A 19,229-nucleotide genomic window follows, 5' to 3' on the forward strand; every position below is an offset into this window, starting at 1 on the left:
GCAAGCGCTCTACCACTGAGCCAACTCCCCAGCCCCTGCATCTATATTTTTATGTGTAACTACCCAGAAATTTTATGTTTTACTATCCAGAAATTTCAAGATATTGAAGAAACTCATCTCATTCACATAAAGGAAATTATAGGATCCTTATTGAATGCTATAAAGGAAATTCATTTGCAAATAGGTCAGGTAAGTACATTATTTTACTTGATGTTCAGCTGATTTATGAAAATTTTTGGCACTTTATAAATATCAGTGTCTAAAGCTCACAGATATACTGAATTAATGCCTGTAAAAATATGTATTTAGATATATTTTTAATTATTTACTCATCAAGCATGTAATTCAAATTATTTATAGAATAATTGTAGCTAAGTGCTATAGTATTTAGTTACTATATAACTATATAGTTAGTATATAGCTAAATGACTATGGTTATTTTAAATAGCTTGTTACAATTTTTAAAAAAACAAACTGTACAGTTCTCTTTTATAGTATTCAAAAATTACTAATTTTTAAATATTTCTGATTGCAAGTTTTACTATGTGTAGCTGTGCATCAGTGGTTCATGCCTGTAATCCTAGCTATTCACAAAGCTGAGATCTGAAAATTGCTGTTTAAATCTGGGCAGACAGCAAAAAAGCAGAACTGGAGGTATGGCTCAAATGGTAGAACACCAGCTTAAGTAAAAAAGCCAAGCAAGACTCCAAGGTCAAGCTCTGGTGTTGGCACCAAAAAAAAGTTTGTTTTTTTTTAGATAGAGCAGAAACTTTTGTAAATTAAAGAACTTGAACTTAGAAATATTTTGAAAATATAGAGGAAGTTTAATTATAATTTATAATTTAGGGTACATTAAACTATAGTAGAGTAGGATGAAATCTGTTATGCTTTGCTACTAAAATCCCAAACTATTATCATTGTCTTTTTTTTTTTTTGCCATTACATTAATTTTTTTGACAGCACTAGCGTTTGAATTCACTCCCTAGTGCTGGCTATACAAGTGTTCTACCATTTAAGCCACTCTCCAGCCTTATTGTTTTTATAAATTTGTATTGTTTTTGTAAGTTTTAATTAGCATAAGAATTTTGGTGGAAAAAGAAAAAAAATGGTCTTTGTTTTGTTTTAATAGGTTCATGAAGAGTTTATAAATAATATGGCTAATACAACAGTTGAAAGTTTGATACAAAAATTTGCTGAATCAAAAGGCACTGGGAAGGAAAGACCTGGTAAGATGATTAAGCACAAGGGAAACATTTTCAATTTGTAAATCTCATAACAAATGTTTGCCTTTTTTTCTTCCCTTTTTGAGATGGAGTCTCACTCTGTAGCCCAGGTTGGTCCAGATCATGATCTTTGTGTCTCAGTCTCCCAGGTTGTGGGATTACAGATGAGCCACATATCTGAATAATATTTGTCTTTAAATTCATCTGTACCATGGGTGATTTTAACTTTTCATCATGTATCTGAACTGAATCATACTTTCAAACTATAAAATAGAACATACCTAAAAATCTGCATAGAATCTCAGCTATTATATTCTATGGAGATTTTTGTTGTAGCATTTAGCAGTTGATAATTTAGTAGTATTTAGTTTTTAGAGCTGGGAGCTCATGGCTTATACCTGTAGCCCTAGTTACCAAGGAGACTGAGATCTGAGGATCACGGTTTGAGGAAAGCATGAACAATAAAGTTCTTTGGAGACTTTTATCTCCAATTAACCAGTGAAATCTGGAAGTGGAGGTATGTTTCAGTTGCTCTTGTGCATGCACTTGTGCCCTCTCTCTCTCTTTCTCTCTCTCTGTCTTTCTCTCTCATCCACCCTCCACAAAAATTATATAACCTTTACTAACCTATTTACAGTTTGTTAGAGTTTGTGAAAGGAAATTAGCTACAGAAAGCCATTTTAATAAGTTTGGGAGAGAATGTTAAGCCCTTTGACCATTGAGATCAACATAGACTCTTAGAATTTAATTTCTTTTTTTTTTTTTTTTTTTTTTTTGTCAGTCGTGGGCCTGAACTCTGGGCCTGGGTGCTGTCCCTCAGCTCAGTTCTTTAGCTCAAGGCTAGTGCTCTACCACTTGAACCACAGCACCACTCCCGGCTTTTTCTGCTTATGTGGTGCTGAGGAATTGAACCCAGGGCCTCATGCATGCAAGGCAAGCACTCTACCACTGAGCCACCTTCCCAGCCCTAGAATTTATTTCTTGCCAGCCACTGGTGGCTCATACCTGTAATCCTAGCTACTCAGGAGGCTGATATTTGAGGATCACAGTTCAAAGCCAGTCTAGGCAGGAAAGTCTGTGAGACTTTTATCTTCAATAAACCACTCAGCAAATGTAAGTGGCACTGTGGCTCAAGTGAGCTGAAGAGCTGAGGGCTAGTGCCCAGGCTCAGGCCCAGGCCCAGACCCAGACCCAGACCCAGAGTCAGATTTCAAGCCCCATGACCAACCCCCACCCCCCACCCCCCCCCAAAAAAAAAGAATTTAATTTCTTTTCCTATGCACATACACATTCAACGAATATTTTTATCAAGTGTCAGTAGTATACTGGACATTGTTCTAACATTGGGATTATACCAGTGAGAGAATGAAAATAGGAATCTTACTTTGTGGTTTTATTAATAAATGATTATAGGAACCCAAATCCTACTTTTTTTTTCCTCCCCAGTCCTGGGGCTTGAACTCAGGCCCTTGACACTGTCCCTGAATCTCTTTACACTCTACCACTTGAGCTGCAGCACCACTTTGGGCTTTTTCTGTTTATGTGGTACTGAGGAATCGAACCCAGAGCTTTATGCGTGCAAAACAAGCATTCTACCACTAGGCCACATTCCCAGCCCCCCAAATTCTACTTTTGAAACACCTTATTATATAGCACATACAATAAATAGACTATTTCTCCCTAATGCTTAGCATAGTTAGTTTTGTCGATTTTTTGAATTTGCTTATTAGTTACTGTAAGTTACTTGTTTTACTCCACAAGTAAATATAACTCAGTCCAGTTAAGAAGTTAAAATATAGTATGGAATTCAGAAAAATAGAGGTTTTGTAGAGATAGATATCTGGCAACCATTTTTCTTTAGCATCGTTCACAGAACCTAGTTTCTTTTTTACAAATTTCATTACTTCTCAAATCTTATTGATTGATTGAATTGTGTTAGTATTTCTCCCTCAGATCTTCTTCCCATGCTTTCTCTACCTGCCTGATGAATTCGCATGTTTCCTATCCTAGGACAGTAGAGGTTTTTTCCTACAGTTCTATTTATATGTTATAGCAATTCACCTTTTGACTATACAGTTATGAACTATTAGTGTACTACTTGTAATCTTTATTTTTTTGGGTCCGGTCGTGGGGCCTGAACTCTGGGCCTGGGTGCTGTCCCTCAGCTCTTCAGCTCAAGGCTAGCGCTCTACCACTTGAGCCACAGCGCCACTTCCGGCTTTTTTTCTTTTTGCTTATGTGGTGCTGAGGAATTGAACCCAGGGCCTCAGGCATGCAAGGTGCGCTCTACCACTGAGCCACCTTCCCAGCCTATTCCTTTTTTTAATCATTGCTGTCTGCCTTAAATTAATTAGCTAATTTATTTATGGTACTGTTTTGAACTTGGTGCTTGGTAGGCTGGCAATCTACCACTCTTTTAATACTTTCTTGCTCTAGTTATTTTTGAAATAGGGTCTTGCTTTTTGCCCAGACCAGCCTGGACCACAATCACCCAATTTATGTTTCCTCTTTTATCTGGGATGATAGGCATGTGCCACCATGCCCAGCTTTTTCTTTTGAGATAGGGATGTCTTGAACTTTTTTTTTTTTACCTGGCCTAGCTTGGTGCTAAAATCCTCTCAATATTAGCTTCATATGCAGCTGGACAGATAAGCATTCACCACTATGCTCAGTAGTTAGCTGAGGTATCGTCTTGTGTATGGTCTTTTAAGACTGGCCTCAAACTATAGTCCTGCTTTTTGCCTTCCAAGTAGGTAAGATCATAGGCATGAGCCACTAGCCTCGAGCTAAGTTTGGCATTTGTGAAAAAAATCAATTATTAAATCTTTTTAAAAATATTTTTGTTGAATGATGAACAAATATAATGTTAAGATTAGAGCATTAAAGAGATTGAAGTGAATGATGTTACTATTAGAAAAGTCATATGAACACTAAATATTTATGGTAAATGTTTAGTGAGCACTTAGCTCCATGTTATGAACCAATTGCAGGCACACTTTTTACCAACTCTTGAAGTTCTTTGATTCCAGTTTTACAGATGTGGAAATATTGAGAAGGTAAATGATTTGCCTAATCCAGTGTGTAGTAGAACTGGACTTCATTTCTAGGATTTTTGATCCCAAGATTGATGCTTTGGAAAAATTAGAATAAACTGAATGAGAGAAAAAGATAGGTATATGATATATGAAGATATATGAAGATGGTAAAGTGTTTAAGAATAGTATGACGTTCCAGAACCCCTTCCAAAAGAGATTAACTTACAAATGAAGACCAGTAAAGGGGGTAGAAAACAATTGGAAAACAAGTGGAATTTACATAGAGTCTTTAGAAGAGTTGATAGAATGAAATGTATTGGCCAGTTAAAAATGCCTCAGGAGGAAAAACATAATTGGTAGATTATAGTTATTAGTATTCTAGTTGTGATGATATAGTTTTGTTTTATAAAAATATTATCATGGGAAATTGAGCAGGGTATACTAGGGTTCGCTTAGATTGCTTTTTACAATATATGTGAATTAGTTATCTCAGTAAAAACTTCAGTTATAAATATGCCTTGAATTGAAGTGTTAACTTTTTCCTTTCAAGTCATAGATGATCCAGAGCCTTGGTTTTTTTTTTTTTTTTTTTTTTTTTTTTGGTCGGTCGTGGGACCTGAACTCTGGGCCTGGGCACTGTCCCTCAGCTCTTCAGCTCAAGGCTAGCCATAGCCCCACTTCTGGCTTTTTTCTGCTTATGTGGTGCTGAGGAATCGAACCCAGGGCCTCATGCATGCAACGCAAGTACTCTACCACTGAGCCACCTTCCCAGCCCTCCAGAGCATATTTTAGAAAAAAGAAAGAAACCAGAAAATCAGCTTAAAGAAAAATCAACAGTTTTTTAAATATTAAATCAGAATGGTTGGAATATTAAAATGAAAAGCTGAAGTTGTACAAGGTCTTTCTGTGAAGTGCAGGCTGGCCTGGAGCTCTCAGTTCGCCAGCCTTAGCACAGGCATCAGCCTTCATGCCCAGCTTTGATTTGGCTTTTTTTTTTCTTTTTTCTTTTTTGGTGATTGGCATTTTGGAAAGCCAGTTCTTGATTTGTCTTTGTTTTTTATTTTTTCTTCTACTCTTTTGGCTTCACTGGGGTCCTTTACTGCTTCTTCACTTATTTGCCGCTGTTGTTTCCTAAGGCACTGCTCACACAAAGGCTGACAAGTATATGGCACATGTACAGTCTTACTCATGGAAGATACTGCTAGTAGATCATTGCATTTTTCATCCAAAGAAGACTTAGGAATTTCTCTTATCACACTGCTGCAGGCAGCTTCTGGCCAGTATTGGAAATGGGCACTCAGGTCAAAATCGGTCATTTCTGGCTCAGTTTAATAGAGACTTTTTTGTTTGCAAATGTCAGCAAGCTTAAGCAAAAATTCCATGCCTTGATCTTTTCTTTAACCTAGACTGACAGGAATGCATTAAAATACATTAAAATAAGTTTTTTTTTTGGGTCCGGTTGTGGGGCCTGAACTCTGGGCATGGGCGCTGTCCCTCAGCTCTTCAGCTCAAGGCTAGCACTCTATACCACTGAGCCACCTTCCCAGCCCCTCTAAGCCTTCTTTTTTGTTTCGGTTTGTGCTGGTTCTAGAGCTGGAACTCAGGGCCTGAGCACTGTCCCTAGGCTTTTTTTTTGCTCTAGGCTCGCGCTCTAAGCTCCACTTTGGCTTTTTGGTGGTTAATTATAGATAAGTCTCGTGGAATTTCCTGCCAGGCTGACTTTGAACCACAATTCTCAGATCTTAGCCTCCTGAGAAGCTAGGATTACAGGTGGGAGCCACTAGTGCCTGGTAAGACTTCATGTTATTCTTTTTTGTTCCAATGTTTGTCTCTGCTTGGCTTTACTTTCTTAAACTCCTGTTGAAGCCTCTTCCTGAATTGGCTGGGAGGGAAGGCATCAGTACCACTAAACCTTTATCTGTTTCGATGAGCTTCCAAGTAGAAAAACTTTATTTTTTCTTATTGTCAACATACTACTTTTCAGGAAGATTCTCCTTTTATCACATGCTTGTTTTTGAGTAAGTCATTGTGTTAAGGATAGTGGGATATTATAACTGATCAACATAGGACATGGGGCAAAATGCTTTCTGAGGAAATTGTAGAGTCACCACATAAAGCACTGAAAATAACATCCTCAAAATGTGTGTGTGTGTGTGTGTGTGTGTGTGTGTGTGTGTGTGTGTGTGTGTGTGTGTGTGTGTGTGTGTGTGTGTGTGTGTGTGTGTGTGTGTGTGTGTGTGTGTGTACACTCGCTTGTGGGACTTGAACTCTGGGTCTGGGTGCTGTCCCTCAGCTCTTCAGCTCAAGGCTAGCATTCTACCACTTCAGCTATAGCACCACTTCTGGTTTTCTGGTTGTTTATTGGAGATAAGAGTCTCACAGTCTTTGAACAATGATCCTCAGATTTCAGCCTCCTGAGTAGCTAGGATTACAGCACCCCGCATAATTTTTTTTTTTTTTTTTTTTTTTTTTTTTTTTTTTTTTTTTTTTTTGTCGGTCATGGGGCTTGAACTCTGGGCCTGGGTGCTGTCTCTCAGCTCTTCAGCTCAAGGCGAGCGCTCTACCACTTGAGCTACAGCGCCACTTCCGGTTTTCTGGTGGTTTATTGGAGATAGGAGTCTCACGGTCTCTCCTGCCCGGGCTGGCTTTGAACCGTGATCCTCAGATCCTAGCCTCCTGAGTAGCTAGGATTACAGGCGTGAGCCACCAGCGCCCGGCCGCATAATTTTTTTTTAAGTGCAGGTTTTAGGGCTTAAACTCTAGGCCTGGCTGTTGACCTTCAACTTTTTTACTCAAAGCTAGTGCTCTACTACTTGAGCTACAGCTCTTCTTCTGGCTTTTTGGTGGTTAGTTGTAGATAAGAGTCTCATGGACCTTCCTGCTGGGCTAGCTATATGAGTATCTCTACTTGTGAGTAGCTAGGATTATAGGTATGAGCTACTGGTCCTGGCTAAATATAACCCTTTAAAACTGGGAGGATTTGGGGCTGGGAAAGTGGCTCAGCGATAGAGTGCTTGCCTCGCATGCATAAGGCCCTGGGTTCTATCCTCAGCACCACAAAAACAGAAAAGGCCAGAAGTGGCACTGTGGCTCAAGTGGTAGCCTTGAGCTGAAGAGCTCATGGACAGTGCCCAGGCCTAGAGTTCAAGCCCCACAACTGATAAACAAAACAAAACAAAAAACAAAACTGAGAGAATTGTTTCAATTGTAGGACTTGTGTTATTAATATTAATCAAAATCAGTATAGAAAATAGGGATTCATTTTATAATTAGAAGTAAAGAAAATTACTTAGTTTTAGAATCATAGAATTTTATTGCTTAACAAAGACCTTAAAAATAGTTACTCCTGGGCTGGGAAGGTGGCTCAGTGGTAGAGCACTTGCCTTGCATGCTTGAGGCCCTGGGTTCGATTCCTCAGCACCACGTAAGGAAAAAGCTGGAAGTGGCGCTTTGGCTCAAGTGGTAGAGTGCTAGCCTTGAGCTGAAGAGCTGAGGAACAGTGCCCAGGCCCAGAGTTCAGGCCCCACGACGGAACCCCCCCCCCCCCCCAAAAAAAGTTACTCCCAAGCCATTCATCTAATATGCAAAAATATGTTCGATATTAAATATCGCACTAATTTCATTTATTAGTCTTTTTTTGGGGGGGGGGGTCTGGGCACTCTCCCTCAGCTCTGGGCCTGGGCGCTGTCCCTCAGCTCTTCAGCTCAAGGCTAGTGCTCTACCACTTGAGCCATAGCGCCACTTCTGGCTTTTTTCTTTTTGCTTATGTGGTGCTGAGGAATCGAACCCAGGGCCTCAGGCATGCAAGGCAAGCGCTCTACCATTGAGCCACCTTCCCAGCTCTAGGAATATTTTAGAATCTGGCTGATTTTTCTTGTTTGTATTGCAGAGCAGTAATATTTATTTATTTATTTATTTATTTATTTTCTCAATTGCTTGAACTTGGGGGCCCAGGTGCTCTCCCTGAGCTCTTTTGCTCAAGGCTAGTGTTCTACCACTTTGAGTCACAGTGTCATTTCTGGTGGTTAATTGGAGGTAAGAGTCTCACAGACTTTCCTGCCTGGGCTGACTTTGAACTGCAATCTTTAGCTCTCAGCCTCCTAACTAGCTAAGGATTACAAGTGTAGGTCACCAGTGACTGGCTTTAGGGCAGTAATTTATACTCTGCTCTTCACCAAAAGTGAAAACAAAGTTTTCTGAAAACAGTTTAGGTTCCAGGTCCAAACTCCAGATGTTTCACATGACAGATCTGGCCACTGTCCCAAATAGAGACATGGTAAAGGGTAGAAAAAGGAGGTTTATTATGTATCACATGGCACAAGGAGATCAGACTTCATCCATCTTCAGCTATCTTCTCAAAGCATACAATTTCTTTAAAATAAACAGAGGGAATTGGGGCTGAGAGTGAGAAGAATGCATAAACGGTTCCAGTCATGGGTGTTTTTTTGATGGTCACTTCCATTCTTTGTTGGGAGGGGTTCAAGGGAGTTGTTACAGCTTTTTCACTTCACAGCAGCAGCTTGGGTTAGATAAACAATCCATTGACAGTTGGCAATAGCTAATCTTTCCTGGATTCCAAGATGGCTGGGAGTGATTGCAGGGCAAAGAACATAGATATAAAAAAGAGGCTGGAATACCTAATTTTTACCCTGTTTTAAGCTAATTTATGGGCTTAAGTAAGGAGTTAGTGTTTTTCAGGGAAAATAACTTCTTAGCCCTTGTATAAGACCTTACGTCTCTGTGCCTTTACCTGTAAAGTAGGGATAATACTAGTACTTACCTCATAGAATTGTGAGGTTTACATGGAGATAATGTTGTAACATTATTAAGAATTCAATAAATATCATTTTATAAAAATGAGTGGCAGGGGCTGGGAAGGTGGCCCAGTGGTAGAGTGCTTGCCTTGCATGCATGAGGCCCTGGGTTCGATTCCTCAGTACCACATAAGCAAAAAAAAAGCCGGAAGTGGCGCTGTGGCTCAAGTGGTAGAGCGCTAGCCTTGAGCTGAAGAGCTGAGGGACAGCGCCCAGGCCCAGAGTTCAGGCCCCACAACCGGACCCAAAAAAAAAAAAAAAAAAAAAAGAGTGGCATTTCCTGATTAATAGCTATTGTTTCTTTATAATTTTAAGTTTATTGGTTTGAAGACATATAAAATATATAGAAAATTCCTATAACTGAATGGTAGGAGATGAGAAGGTAGAAATGAGCTGTTTCAGGTTTGCTGTTGATGTCATATATATAGGTGACTTGCTTTAAAAAAAGTGGTCTTACAAGTAACTTTTTATTTATTTATTTATTTTTGATCGGTCATGGGGCCTGAACTCCGGGCCTGGGTGCTGTCCCTCAGCTCTTCAGCTCAAGGCTAGCGCTCTACCACTTGAGTGTCAGCCCCACTTCTGGCTTTTTCTGCTTATGTGGTGCTGAGGAATTGAACCCCGGGCCTCATGCATGCAAGTCAAGCACTCTACCACTGAGCCACCTTCCCAGCCCCTCAAATAACTTTTTAATGAAAGGATGTGGTGTGGATTAGAGTGGAAGGTTAAGTTACTGCCTTTTAAGTATTTGCTTAGTTTATTTATACCTGAACAAAGGATTCCAATTTACAGTGACAGAAATGTGGTGTTTTTAAGAGCAGTACCATACTACAGGTTTTGTATGTGATTAAATGGAGTTCATGTACTTAAAGGATTTGTTATTTATGCTGAATTATAATCTACTGTTTTATACTATTGATTTCTATCAACATTTATTTCTGTTGTTTTGTAAGGGCTCCCCCTGGTGGATGAGTTTCTTTTAAAAGCAGAACAGTCTTGTTTTAATCACAAAACAGGAGCCTTGGGTTTTTTGTGTTTTGTTTTTTTTTCTTAAATGCATATAAAAAGTTAACTATGTCTCTGGTGCTAAAAAGCAACTCCATTTAATCTTTAGTCTGCTACAAGGTATTATCTCTCAGTTTATTTCTTCAGCTCTTGTGTAAATCAAATACTTTCAGAGCATTGAGACTTTCCTCACTCACTGAAATAGTATGGTAAGTCATGGCATTTTTTTTTTAATTGCTTAAATGAAATATTGCCTAGTTCCTCTGGAATTTGTTATTTATTTATTTTTTTGGGGGGTCCGGTCGTGGGGCCTGAACTCTGGCCTGGTCGTTGTCCCTCAGCTTTTCAGCTCAAGGCTAGCACTCTACCACTTGAGCCACAGCGTCACTTCTGGCTTTTTTTTTTCTGCTTATGTGGTGCTGAGGAATCGAACCCAGGGCCTCATGCATGCAAGGCAAGCGCTCTACCACTAAGCCACCTTTTCAGCCCCTCCTCTGGAATTTGAATCACTGGAAATGGATACTTTGAATACCAAAGTACCTGTGGCCAGTCTTGAAGAAACAGGTGTTTTCTAATTTTAGGTATCTTTTTATATTCTGGGACATTATCCTAGTAATACTAGTTACTATGTGTTTCCAGCCCAGCACTGGTGACTCACGCCTGTAATCCTAGCTACTCAGGAGGCTGAGATCTGAGGATCATGGTTCAAAGCCAGCCCAGGCAGGAAAGTCCATGAGACTCTGATCTCCAGTAAACCACCAGAAAACTGGAAGTGTGGCTCAAGTGGTAGAGCTCTAGCCTTGAGCTGAAGAGCTGAGGAACAGTGGCTAGGCCCAGAGTTCAAGCCCCACTACCGGAAAACAAACAAACAAACAAACCAATAAAACAGGTTTCCACTCAAAGAAAAGGACAAGTAATTTAAAGAAAATAAAAAATTTGGTGGCCAGTGTGTTTTATATCTAAATAAAGATTTTGTTGAAGAGCTTATCGGTATTTTCATTATATGGCAAAATAGGCTCATAGCTTCCATTCGAAGACTTCTAGAAACTTTTTTTTTCGTCCGTTGTTGGGCCTGAACTCTAGGCCTGAGTGCTGTCCCTCAGCTCTTCAGCTCAAGGCTAGCGCTCTACCACTTGAGCCATAGCACCACTTCAGGCTTTTTTTGCTTATATGGTGCTGAGGAATCAAACAGGGCCTCATGCATGCAACGCAAGCACTCTATCACTGAACCACCTTCTTAGCCCTTCTAGAAACTTTAAAGAAACAGATCTCTAAAATTGAAGATAGGAGTGGGCCTATAATCCCAGCGACAATGGGAGTAGAGATTGGAAGGATTACAGTTTGAGGCTAACCTAGGTAAAACATTAGTCTTGACTTCCATCTCTCAGAGAACAAGAGGGGTATTATGGCATGTGCCTATGGTTCAGTTACTTGGAGGTGTAGGTAGGAATATCAAAGTCAAAGGCTAATCCTAGGCTGTATCTTGGGGGTGGGTTGGGAAACTAAAGAAGGACTGAGGACTTGGCTCAAGTTGTAGAGCACCTGCCTAGCAAACATGAGGGCCTGAGTTCAAACCTCACTACCATCAAGAAAAACAGAAGACAGGGAAGCCTGAGAAGAGTGGGTATAAAAATAATGACCCACAGAAAAATAGGAAAAATGTGATTTCTGTTGTCAGATTTTCTCAGTGAGATTAATGTACTAGCTTTGATATTTGAGGCTATTTTAGCTTTTGTATTAGGTATATTATTGTATTAGGGGATAGAGCAAATAATTTTAAGTAGATATAATCATCTTTCTAGAGCTCTTGAGGATTTGATATTGTGCTAAACCCATAGAGCTCCCTGTTTTCCCCATTCAGAATTTAAAACATTCATTTTGAAATTAGAGGAACAAATACAGAAAAATGAAAGCAAATTTTAAGTATAGTTAAGAAGAGAAATAGGAGGGGGATAAGTAAAGGCAAAGACTCCCTAACCACACAAGATATAGTGTGCTTATTTTTTTTTCTATTAGATAATGGTTAAATTACCAGAAAAAATAAAGATGAAAGGATGATGACCAGAGAAGAGAATACTGTAATTAGTACCAATAGCAGAGTAAACGAGGAGAATCCATGAAGAAAGGAACATCAAAAAGCTCCATTCTGAATTGCCTAGAATTTGTAGCCCTAGGTTTAATGCTCAGGACCCCAAATCCCAAATCTAAAACAAGCCCTCAGCTCTGTATATCTCACCTTTGTGTCCCAGCCACTCTAGGGCAGAGTCCTGATTTAGGCTATGTTTGTGGGGCCTACACGCAAAGGATAGGGTTTACACTTTGATGGTTGGGGGAAAAAAATCAAAAGAGTAATATTTTGTGACACAGGAGAAGTTCATGATCTTCGGAATTTTGGTGTCTATAGTTTTATTGTTTATTGTTTATGGTTGCTTCTGTACCACAGTAGCAGAGTTGAATAGTTGTGACAGACCCACAAAACCTGAAATGCTGTGTTTTATAGACTAAGTTTACCTACCCATGTGACAGAGAGTACTTTTCTTGGCTTAGTGTGTGTTTTTGTTTGTTTTTTAAAATATTTTGCTTATGTGGTACTGAGGAATTGAACCCAGCCGAGAATACATTTTTTGTAGAGCATAGGAGCATATGGTATGATATATTGGAACTGTATGGCTCCTGACAGAGCTTTTTGTCAAGAGATTTTTGCTGCTAGTTTTTGAGCCGGGCGCCTGTGGCTCATGCCTGTATTCCTAGCTACTCAGGAGGCTGAGATCTGAGGATTGCGGTTCAAAGCCAGCCCAAGCAGGAAAGTCCGAGAAACTCTTATCTCACATAAACCACCAGAAATATGGAAGTGGCACTGTAGCTCAAGTGGTAGAGCACTAGCCTTGAGCTGAAGAGCTGAGGGACAGCGCTTAGGCCCAACGTTCAAGACCCACAACTGACCAAAAAAAAAAAAAAAGTTTTTGAAATTCAATTTCTGAACTAACCTACACTTATGTAAATAGCAATTGATTCTCAGAATGATAATTCAAAATTGTGAAATAGGGAGTGAGTGGTTTGTTTTTTGTTGTTTTGAGGGGCGGGGAAGAGCATAGGCCCTGAGTTCAAGGCTAGCTCTCAGACCAAAACTCTACTGGTTGATTGTAGATAAGTGTCTTATGGGGACTTTTGTGCCTGGTGTGGCTTTGAACAACAATCTTCAAATCTTAGTCTCCTCAGTAGCTAGGATGACAAGTGTGAGCCACTGACTCCTGGCTGGGAGTGAGTGATTTTTGGTATGGTAGCCCAGACCTGTAATCCAGCATTCAAGAGAATACAGAGTTTAAGACCAGCGTGGGCTAAACAGTGAGACCCTGTCTTTAAAAAAATAATGAAACTAGGCACTGGTGGTTCACTCCATAATCTTAGCTCCTCAGGAGGCTGTCATCTGAGGATCACAGATAGGAAACGTGGGCAGGAAAGTCTGCGAGACTCTTATCTCCAATTAACCTCCAAAAAGCCAGACGTGGAGCTGTAGTTCCAAATGGTAATGTTTCCAGCCTTAAGTGAGAAAGCTAAGGGACAGCCCCCAGGTCCTGAGTTCACGACCCAGTAAGTGCACATACACATACACACAAGTGCTGTTATTGGTTGGCTTTGTTCAAGGGAACCTTGAGTCATTAATTTGAGCCAGACATTAAAATGTTAATAAATGCATAAGCATTTTGGTTCCACATTAGAAGTAAGACAAATTAAGTTGTTATTGTTTTTGTTTTTGTTTTTTTTTTTGGGTCCGGTCATGGGGCCTGAACTCTGGGCCTGTGTGCTGTCCCTCAGCTCTTCAGCTCAAGGCTAGTGCTCTACCACTTGAGCCACAGCACCACTTCTGGCTTTTTTCTTTTTGCTTATGTGGTGCTGAGGAATCGAACCCAGGGCCTCATGCATGCAAGGCAAGCGCTCTACCACTGAGCCACCTTTCCAGCTCTGTTTGTTTGTTTTTTGAGTTGAAATTTTCTCCGTGTTGCGTGGGCTCCAGTTTTCCTGCTGTAGCTTCTTAAGTGCTGAAACCATAGGCACTGAACCTAGCAAGAAAAAGGGTTTAGTTCTTTTTGCCATATAAAAGAGGACTTAAGCCAGTTAGAATTTAAAAGGAAATTTATTGGAAAGAAACTGAAATATTCCAAGGATCCAAGTTCAGGAATATAGCCAGGCTTCAGAAAGAAACCCATAGCAGTAGTAGGAAAATGAGGTATCACTTTTCTTACATTCTGTCTGTTTCTACTGCTAAATTATTTTCTTTGCAAATTTTTAAAATTCTTTTATTAAGCACATGCTGATATGAGGTTGTCCCAGTAATAACGTTGGTTTTATTTCATTATTATTTTAAAAATACTTATTTCATAATTGCAGTCATAACTCAGAATGAAGCCAGTTTGTTTTGTCCCTTTCCAAATTGCTTGCAGAAAGAATATGATTGGTCCAACTTTGGTCAAAGTTATCTTTCAGTCTGACCAATTCTGGATAGGTCCTGCAGTGTAAATATGGCTGCACACTAAGCACTTGTTGAGACGGGAACATTTTCTGGAGAAAAGAGATTATAGTGACTACAGCATAATCTTCTTTCAAGTATCTCCTGCTTGATCCCCAATAAGAAGCAAGAGAGAATGGTGGTTAGGATATGCATATTCAGCATACATTTCCCATGTTGCTCACATGTCCAGAAATTTTCTGAGTCCTGTAACTATGGTTCTTAAGGAGACTTGATTACATAAATGTGATTGAAGCATGGATTCAACATGTAGAAATGTGACTAAATAAAAAGGAATGATCTAATGCTAATAGACTGAGTAGAGCAACCCACCCAGCATAGCTTCTCTCACTTAGCATAATATTTTCAAGATTCATCTGTGTGGTAGCACATATTAGTATTTAATTCATTTTTATAGTTGAATAATATTCCATTGAATAGAAAAGCCACATTTTGTATACCTATTCATCTGTTGATGAGCATTTGGGAATCCACCTTTTGGCTCTTGTAGATAGTGCTGCCATGAACAGTCATAGACAACTTTTTTTTTTTGTTGGTCGTGGGGCTTGAACTCTGGGCCTGGGCGCTGTCCCTCAGCTCTTCAGCTCAAGGCGAGCACTCTACCACTTGAGCTGCAGCGCCACTTCCGGTTTTCTGGTGGTTTATTGGAGATAGGAGTCTCACGGTCTCTCCTGCCCAGGCTGGCTTTGAACCGCGATCCTCAGATCTCAGCCTCCTGAGTAGCTAGGATTACAGGCGTGAGCCACCAGCGCCCGGCCTAGACAACTTTTTGTTAGGATGTCTGTTTTAGATCTTTTTGGTGTGTATTTAGGAATGTGTATTTAGGAATGTAAATACTGGGTCATAGGATAATTCTGTTTGGGGCCTGAGGAACTCACTGACTTTTTTTTTGTGTGTGGAAATACCATACAGAGGGGTTACAATTACATGATCAAGATAGTGAGTACATTTCTTATCAACCATTGTTGCCTCCTCCTTTGTTTCCTCATACTATTTTTTTGTAGCAACTGTTGTTCTTTACATTCTTACCAACAGTTTTCCAGTTTCTCCAAATACTTACCAACCTGTTTTTAAAATTATAATTCTTTTTAGTGGGTATAAGTAGTATACTGTTGCGGTTTTCATTTTCATTTCCAGTGATTATGCTTGAAATCTCATGTGCTTGTGGGATGTTTGCATATCTTTAAGATACTTTCTTGAGTTATTTGTCCTTTCCTTTTACCCCTTCCCTTCCCTTCCCTTTCCTCTCCTTCCTTTCCCTTTCCTTTTCCCTTTCCTTTTCCTTTTCCCTTTCCTTTTCCCTTTCCCTTTCCCTTTTCCCTTTTCCCTTTTCCCTTTCCCTTTTCCCTTCCCTTCCCTTCCCTTCCCTTCCCTTCCCTTCCCTTCCCTTCCCTTCCCTTCCCTTCCCCTTTCCCTTTCCCTTTCCCTTTTCCCTTTTCCCTTTTCCCTTTTCCCTTTTCCCTTTTCCCTTTCCCCTTTCCCCTTTCCCTTTTCCCTTTTCCCTTTTCCCTTTCCCCTCCCCTCCCCTCCTCTCCCCTTCCCTTCCCTTTTCCACTTTCCTTTGCTTTTCTTAGAAGGTAAGATTGCTCTATGTTGCTCAGAATGGTCTTAAATTCCTGTGTTCAAGTGGTCCTCCAGCTTACACTTTCTTAGTAGCTGGGTGTATGCCACTGAACCCAGCTTGCCCATTACAAATTGTGTTGTCTTTTTGTTGTTGCATTCTAAGAATTTTTTCTGTATAGTAGATCCTTATAATTTGTGGGGTTTTTTTTACATTATATTTTTTACATTATATGGATTGTCTTTCTGGATAGTGTTTTTGATGAATAAGTGTCTTTTGTTGTTATTATTATTGGTTGTACTTTCACAATCACGTAAAAGAAACTATTGCCAAGCTGAGCAATGTTGGTTCATAACACTAGCTACTCAGGTGGCTAAGACCTGGAAAATTGAAGTTCAAAGCTAGCTCAGACAGAAAACAGTACACAAAACTTCATCTCTAATAATATCAGCAAAAAGCCAGCTGAAGGTGAGATTCAAATGGTAAAATGCCATCCATGAGTAGTCCTCCTAAGCATGGAGTTCTTGGTTTAAGCTCTGGTACTAGCAAAATAAATATGATAAAATAAATAAATAGTAGAAGAAAGCATTGCCAAGTTGAAGAACATAGAGATTTACCAATGTTTTTCTTTTAGGGCTTTTTAAAAACAATTTCAAGTCATTTTTCACATGATATGAAGTAAGCATACAATTTCAATCTTTTGCATGTAAATATGCAGTTGTCCATGTACCTTTTGTAGAAAAGATTATTCTTTTCTTTTTCCTTTTTTTTTTCTTTTTGTGCCAGTCCTGGGGCTTGAACTCAGGGCCTGGACACTGTCCTTGAACTTTTGTGCTCAGAGCGAGTGCTCTACTACTTGAGTCATAACTCCATTTCCAGCTTTTTGTGGTAGTTAATTGGAGATAAGAGTCTTACAGACTTTCCTGCCCAGGGCTGGCTTAGAACCTCAATCCTCAGATATCAGCCTCCTGAGTTGCTAGGATTACTATGGGTGTGAGCCTCCAGTGTCTGGCTGATTATTCATTGCTTACTGAATTGTTGTAACACTAGCTACATATTTTAGTTAAGTATGTACAGAAATACACCTGAGTTGAAGAGTCCAGACATACTGGGGTTGTTCATTGTTAGTTTAAAACTTTTTTTTTGTGCCAGTCCTGAAACTTGAACTCGGCCTGGGAGCTGTCCTTGAGGTTTTTTGCTCAAGTCTAGGAATCTACCATTTGAGCCACAGCTCTTCTTTAGATTTTTGGTAGTTTGTTGGAGATAAGAATTTCATGACTCATTCCTGCTGTGTCTGGCTTTGAACCATGATCTTCAGATCTCAGCCCCCTGAGTAACTGGCATTATAAGTGGCTTACACTAGTACCCAGCTACTTTTTTGTTTTTGTTTTTTTTTGTAAAAGTAATAGGAAAGTTTTATTAGGAAAGAAATTCAGGAGAGAAAGAGTATGTAGCAAAGGCATGCCATGGGAAGATGACACTTTAGTTTAATCTTCAGCTATGACTATTAGGTTTAAGTAAAGGAAGAAGTAGGGCCAGGAGGCAAAGGTATGTGGTTACAGAGAGGTGTAACCTGGCTGACCATCATCTCCGTTTTGGTTTTATCACTGAAGTTGTTATTGCTATCCTCACTTGAGAAGAGTATTCTGGTTCCCATCAGATGATGGGAGGGAAGGTTCTGCTGTTCCTTAGGAATAGTTTTAGTCTTGTAAAAATATTATTGGTTTGTCCTATCTTTCCTAGAACACAAAGTGATTGCAAAGTGACTGTTCGGGTTATGTCGCTAGCTAATGAACGAGGGCTTTCCTCAGCTTCCCAGTTTCCATAAAAAGTCTCAGCTTTTTTGAGATCTACATATGAAAAGAATTTTGTGCTCTCACAAAAAGTAGGTGAAAGGTTTAACAAGGATTTATTTTAGTGTAACAGGGTTAAAGTAGGGAGAAATGGGGGGAAAACATTTTCTAATTACTACAAATGAGGGAAACGATGGACCTTATGCTTCTTTGGGTCTGGCTTACTTCACTTAACTATAATTTTTTTCCAAGTCTTTTCATTTCCTTACAAATGTGAAATATTCTTTCTGATGGAATTATAGAATTCTGTTGTGTATATATACCACATTTTCTTGATCCATTCATCCACTGAGGGGCATCTGGGTTGATTCCATATCTTGGCTATGGTAAAAATATGCTGCAGTGAACATGGTTGTGCTGGTGACTTTAGTGTGGCCTGGTTTGTGGTTAATTAGATAAATGCCCAAGAGTGAAATTGCTGGTTCTTAGGGAAGCTCTATGTTTAGTGTTTTGAGAAACCTCTACACTAATTTCCAGAGTGGTTGAATTGTTTATATTCCCACTACCAAACAGCATAGTAGTGTTCCCTTTGGCCATATCCCTGCCAGCATGTGAGTGTGTCTATAAATCTACAAGTAAATACAGTGAATGGTAAAAGACAAAAAATTACACTTGGACATGATAAATTACACAGGATTCCAAACATTCACACAAGTGATATTCCTTGGAGAGGATTACAAAGGCTGAATAGCTATTTGCATATGACCATATAAAATGATGTTTATCTAAATGAACTTCAAGAAATGGAAACAAGAGGTTTTTTATTTTACTGTTTGTGATTATTTTGTTTTGTTTTTTGTTTTTCATGTTTTGTTGCTGTTTTTGATTTCTGTACTTTTTATCTTTTATATATAAATTTTATCTGTTTTGGGGGGGCAAGGATAAGCACAGAAATAGTGGGACAAAGGGTGAGCTGATTCAGCAGTGATACTCATTAGATACTATGTTGAAGATAAATTATACAAATTGGTGAGAGGGGTTCAGGAGGGGAAAAATTAGGAGAAAAGGAGGGACGAGGTGACACTGTTAAAAAAGAAATGTACTTGTTACCTGTAACCTCTCTATACATCACCTTTACAATAAAATTAAATTAAACAAAACATTTTCTGTACCTCACACAGGAAATGGGAGTTAAAAAGACTCATATTTGAGGTTTTTGTTTTGTGTCTATACAGAGGCTGGAACTCAGAGCCTCACACTTTTGCCCAGC

The 19,229-nt window shown here is 39.4% G+C and overlaps 1 protein-coding gene across 2 annotated transcripts in view; it reads left to right on the forward strand.

The window, feature by feature from the left end:
* Fcho2 (FCH and mu domain containing endocytic adaptor 2) overlaps positions 1-19,229 on the forward strand; it is a 134,697-nt gene that overhangs the window by 47,490 nt on the left and 67,978 nt on the right. For both annotated transcript variants that reach the window (XM_070031331.1, XM_070031330.1), the window contains exons 7-8: positions 91-189; positions 1,130-1,226. In XM_070031331.1, coding sequence (XP_069887432.1) covers positions 91-189; positions 1,130-1,226 — 196 coding nt within the window. The remainder of the gene's footprint in view (positions 1-90; positions 190-1,129; positions 1,227-19,229) is intronic.

Source organism: Dipodomys merriami, unplaced genomic scaffold, assembly GCF_024711535.1.
Source record: "Dipodomys merriami isolate MVZ:Mamm:240054 unplaced genomic scaffold, mDipMer1.0.p SCAF_20, whole genome shotgun sequence".
In the NCBI taxonomy this organism is placed as follows: Eukaryota; Metazoa; Chordata; class Mammalia; order Rodentia; family Heteromyidae; genus Dipodomys; species Dipodomys merriami.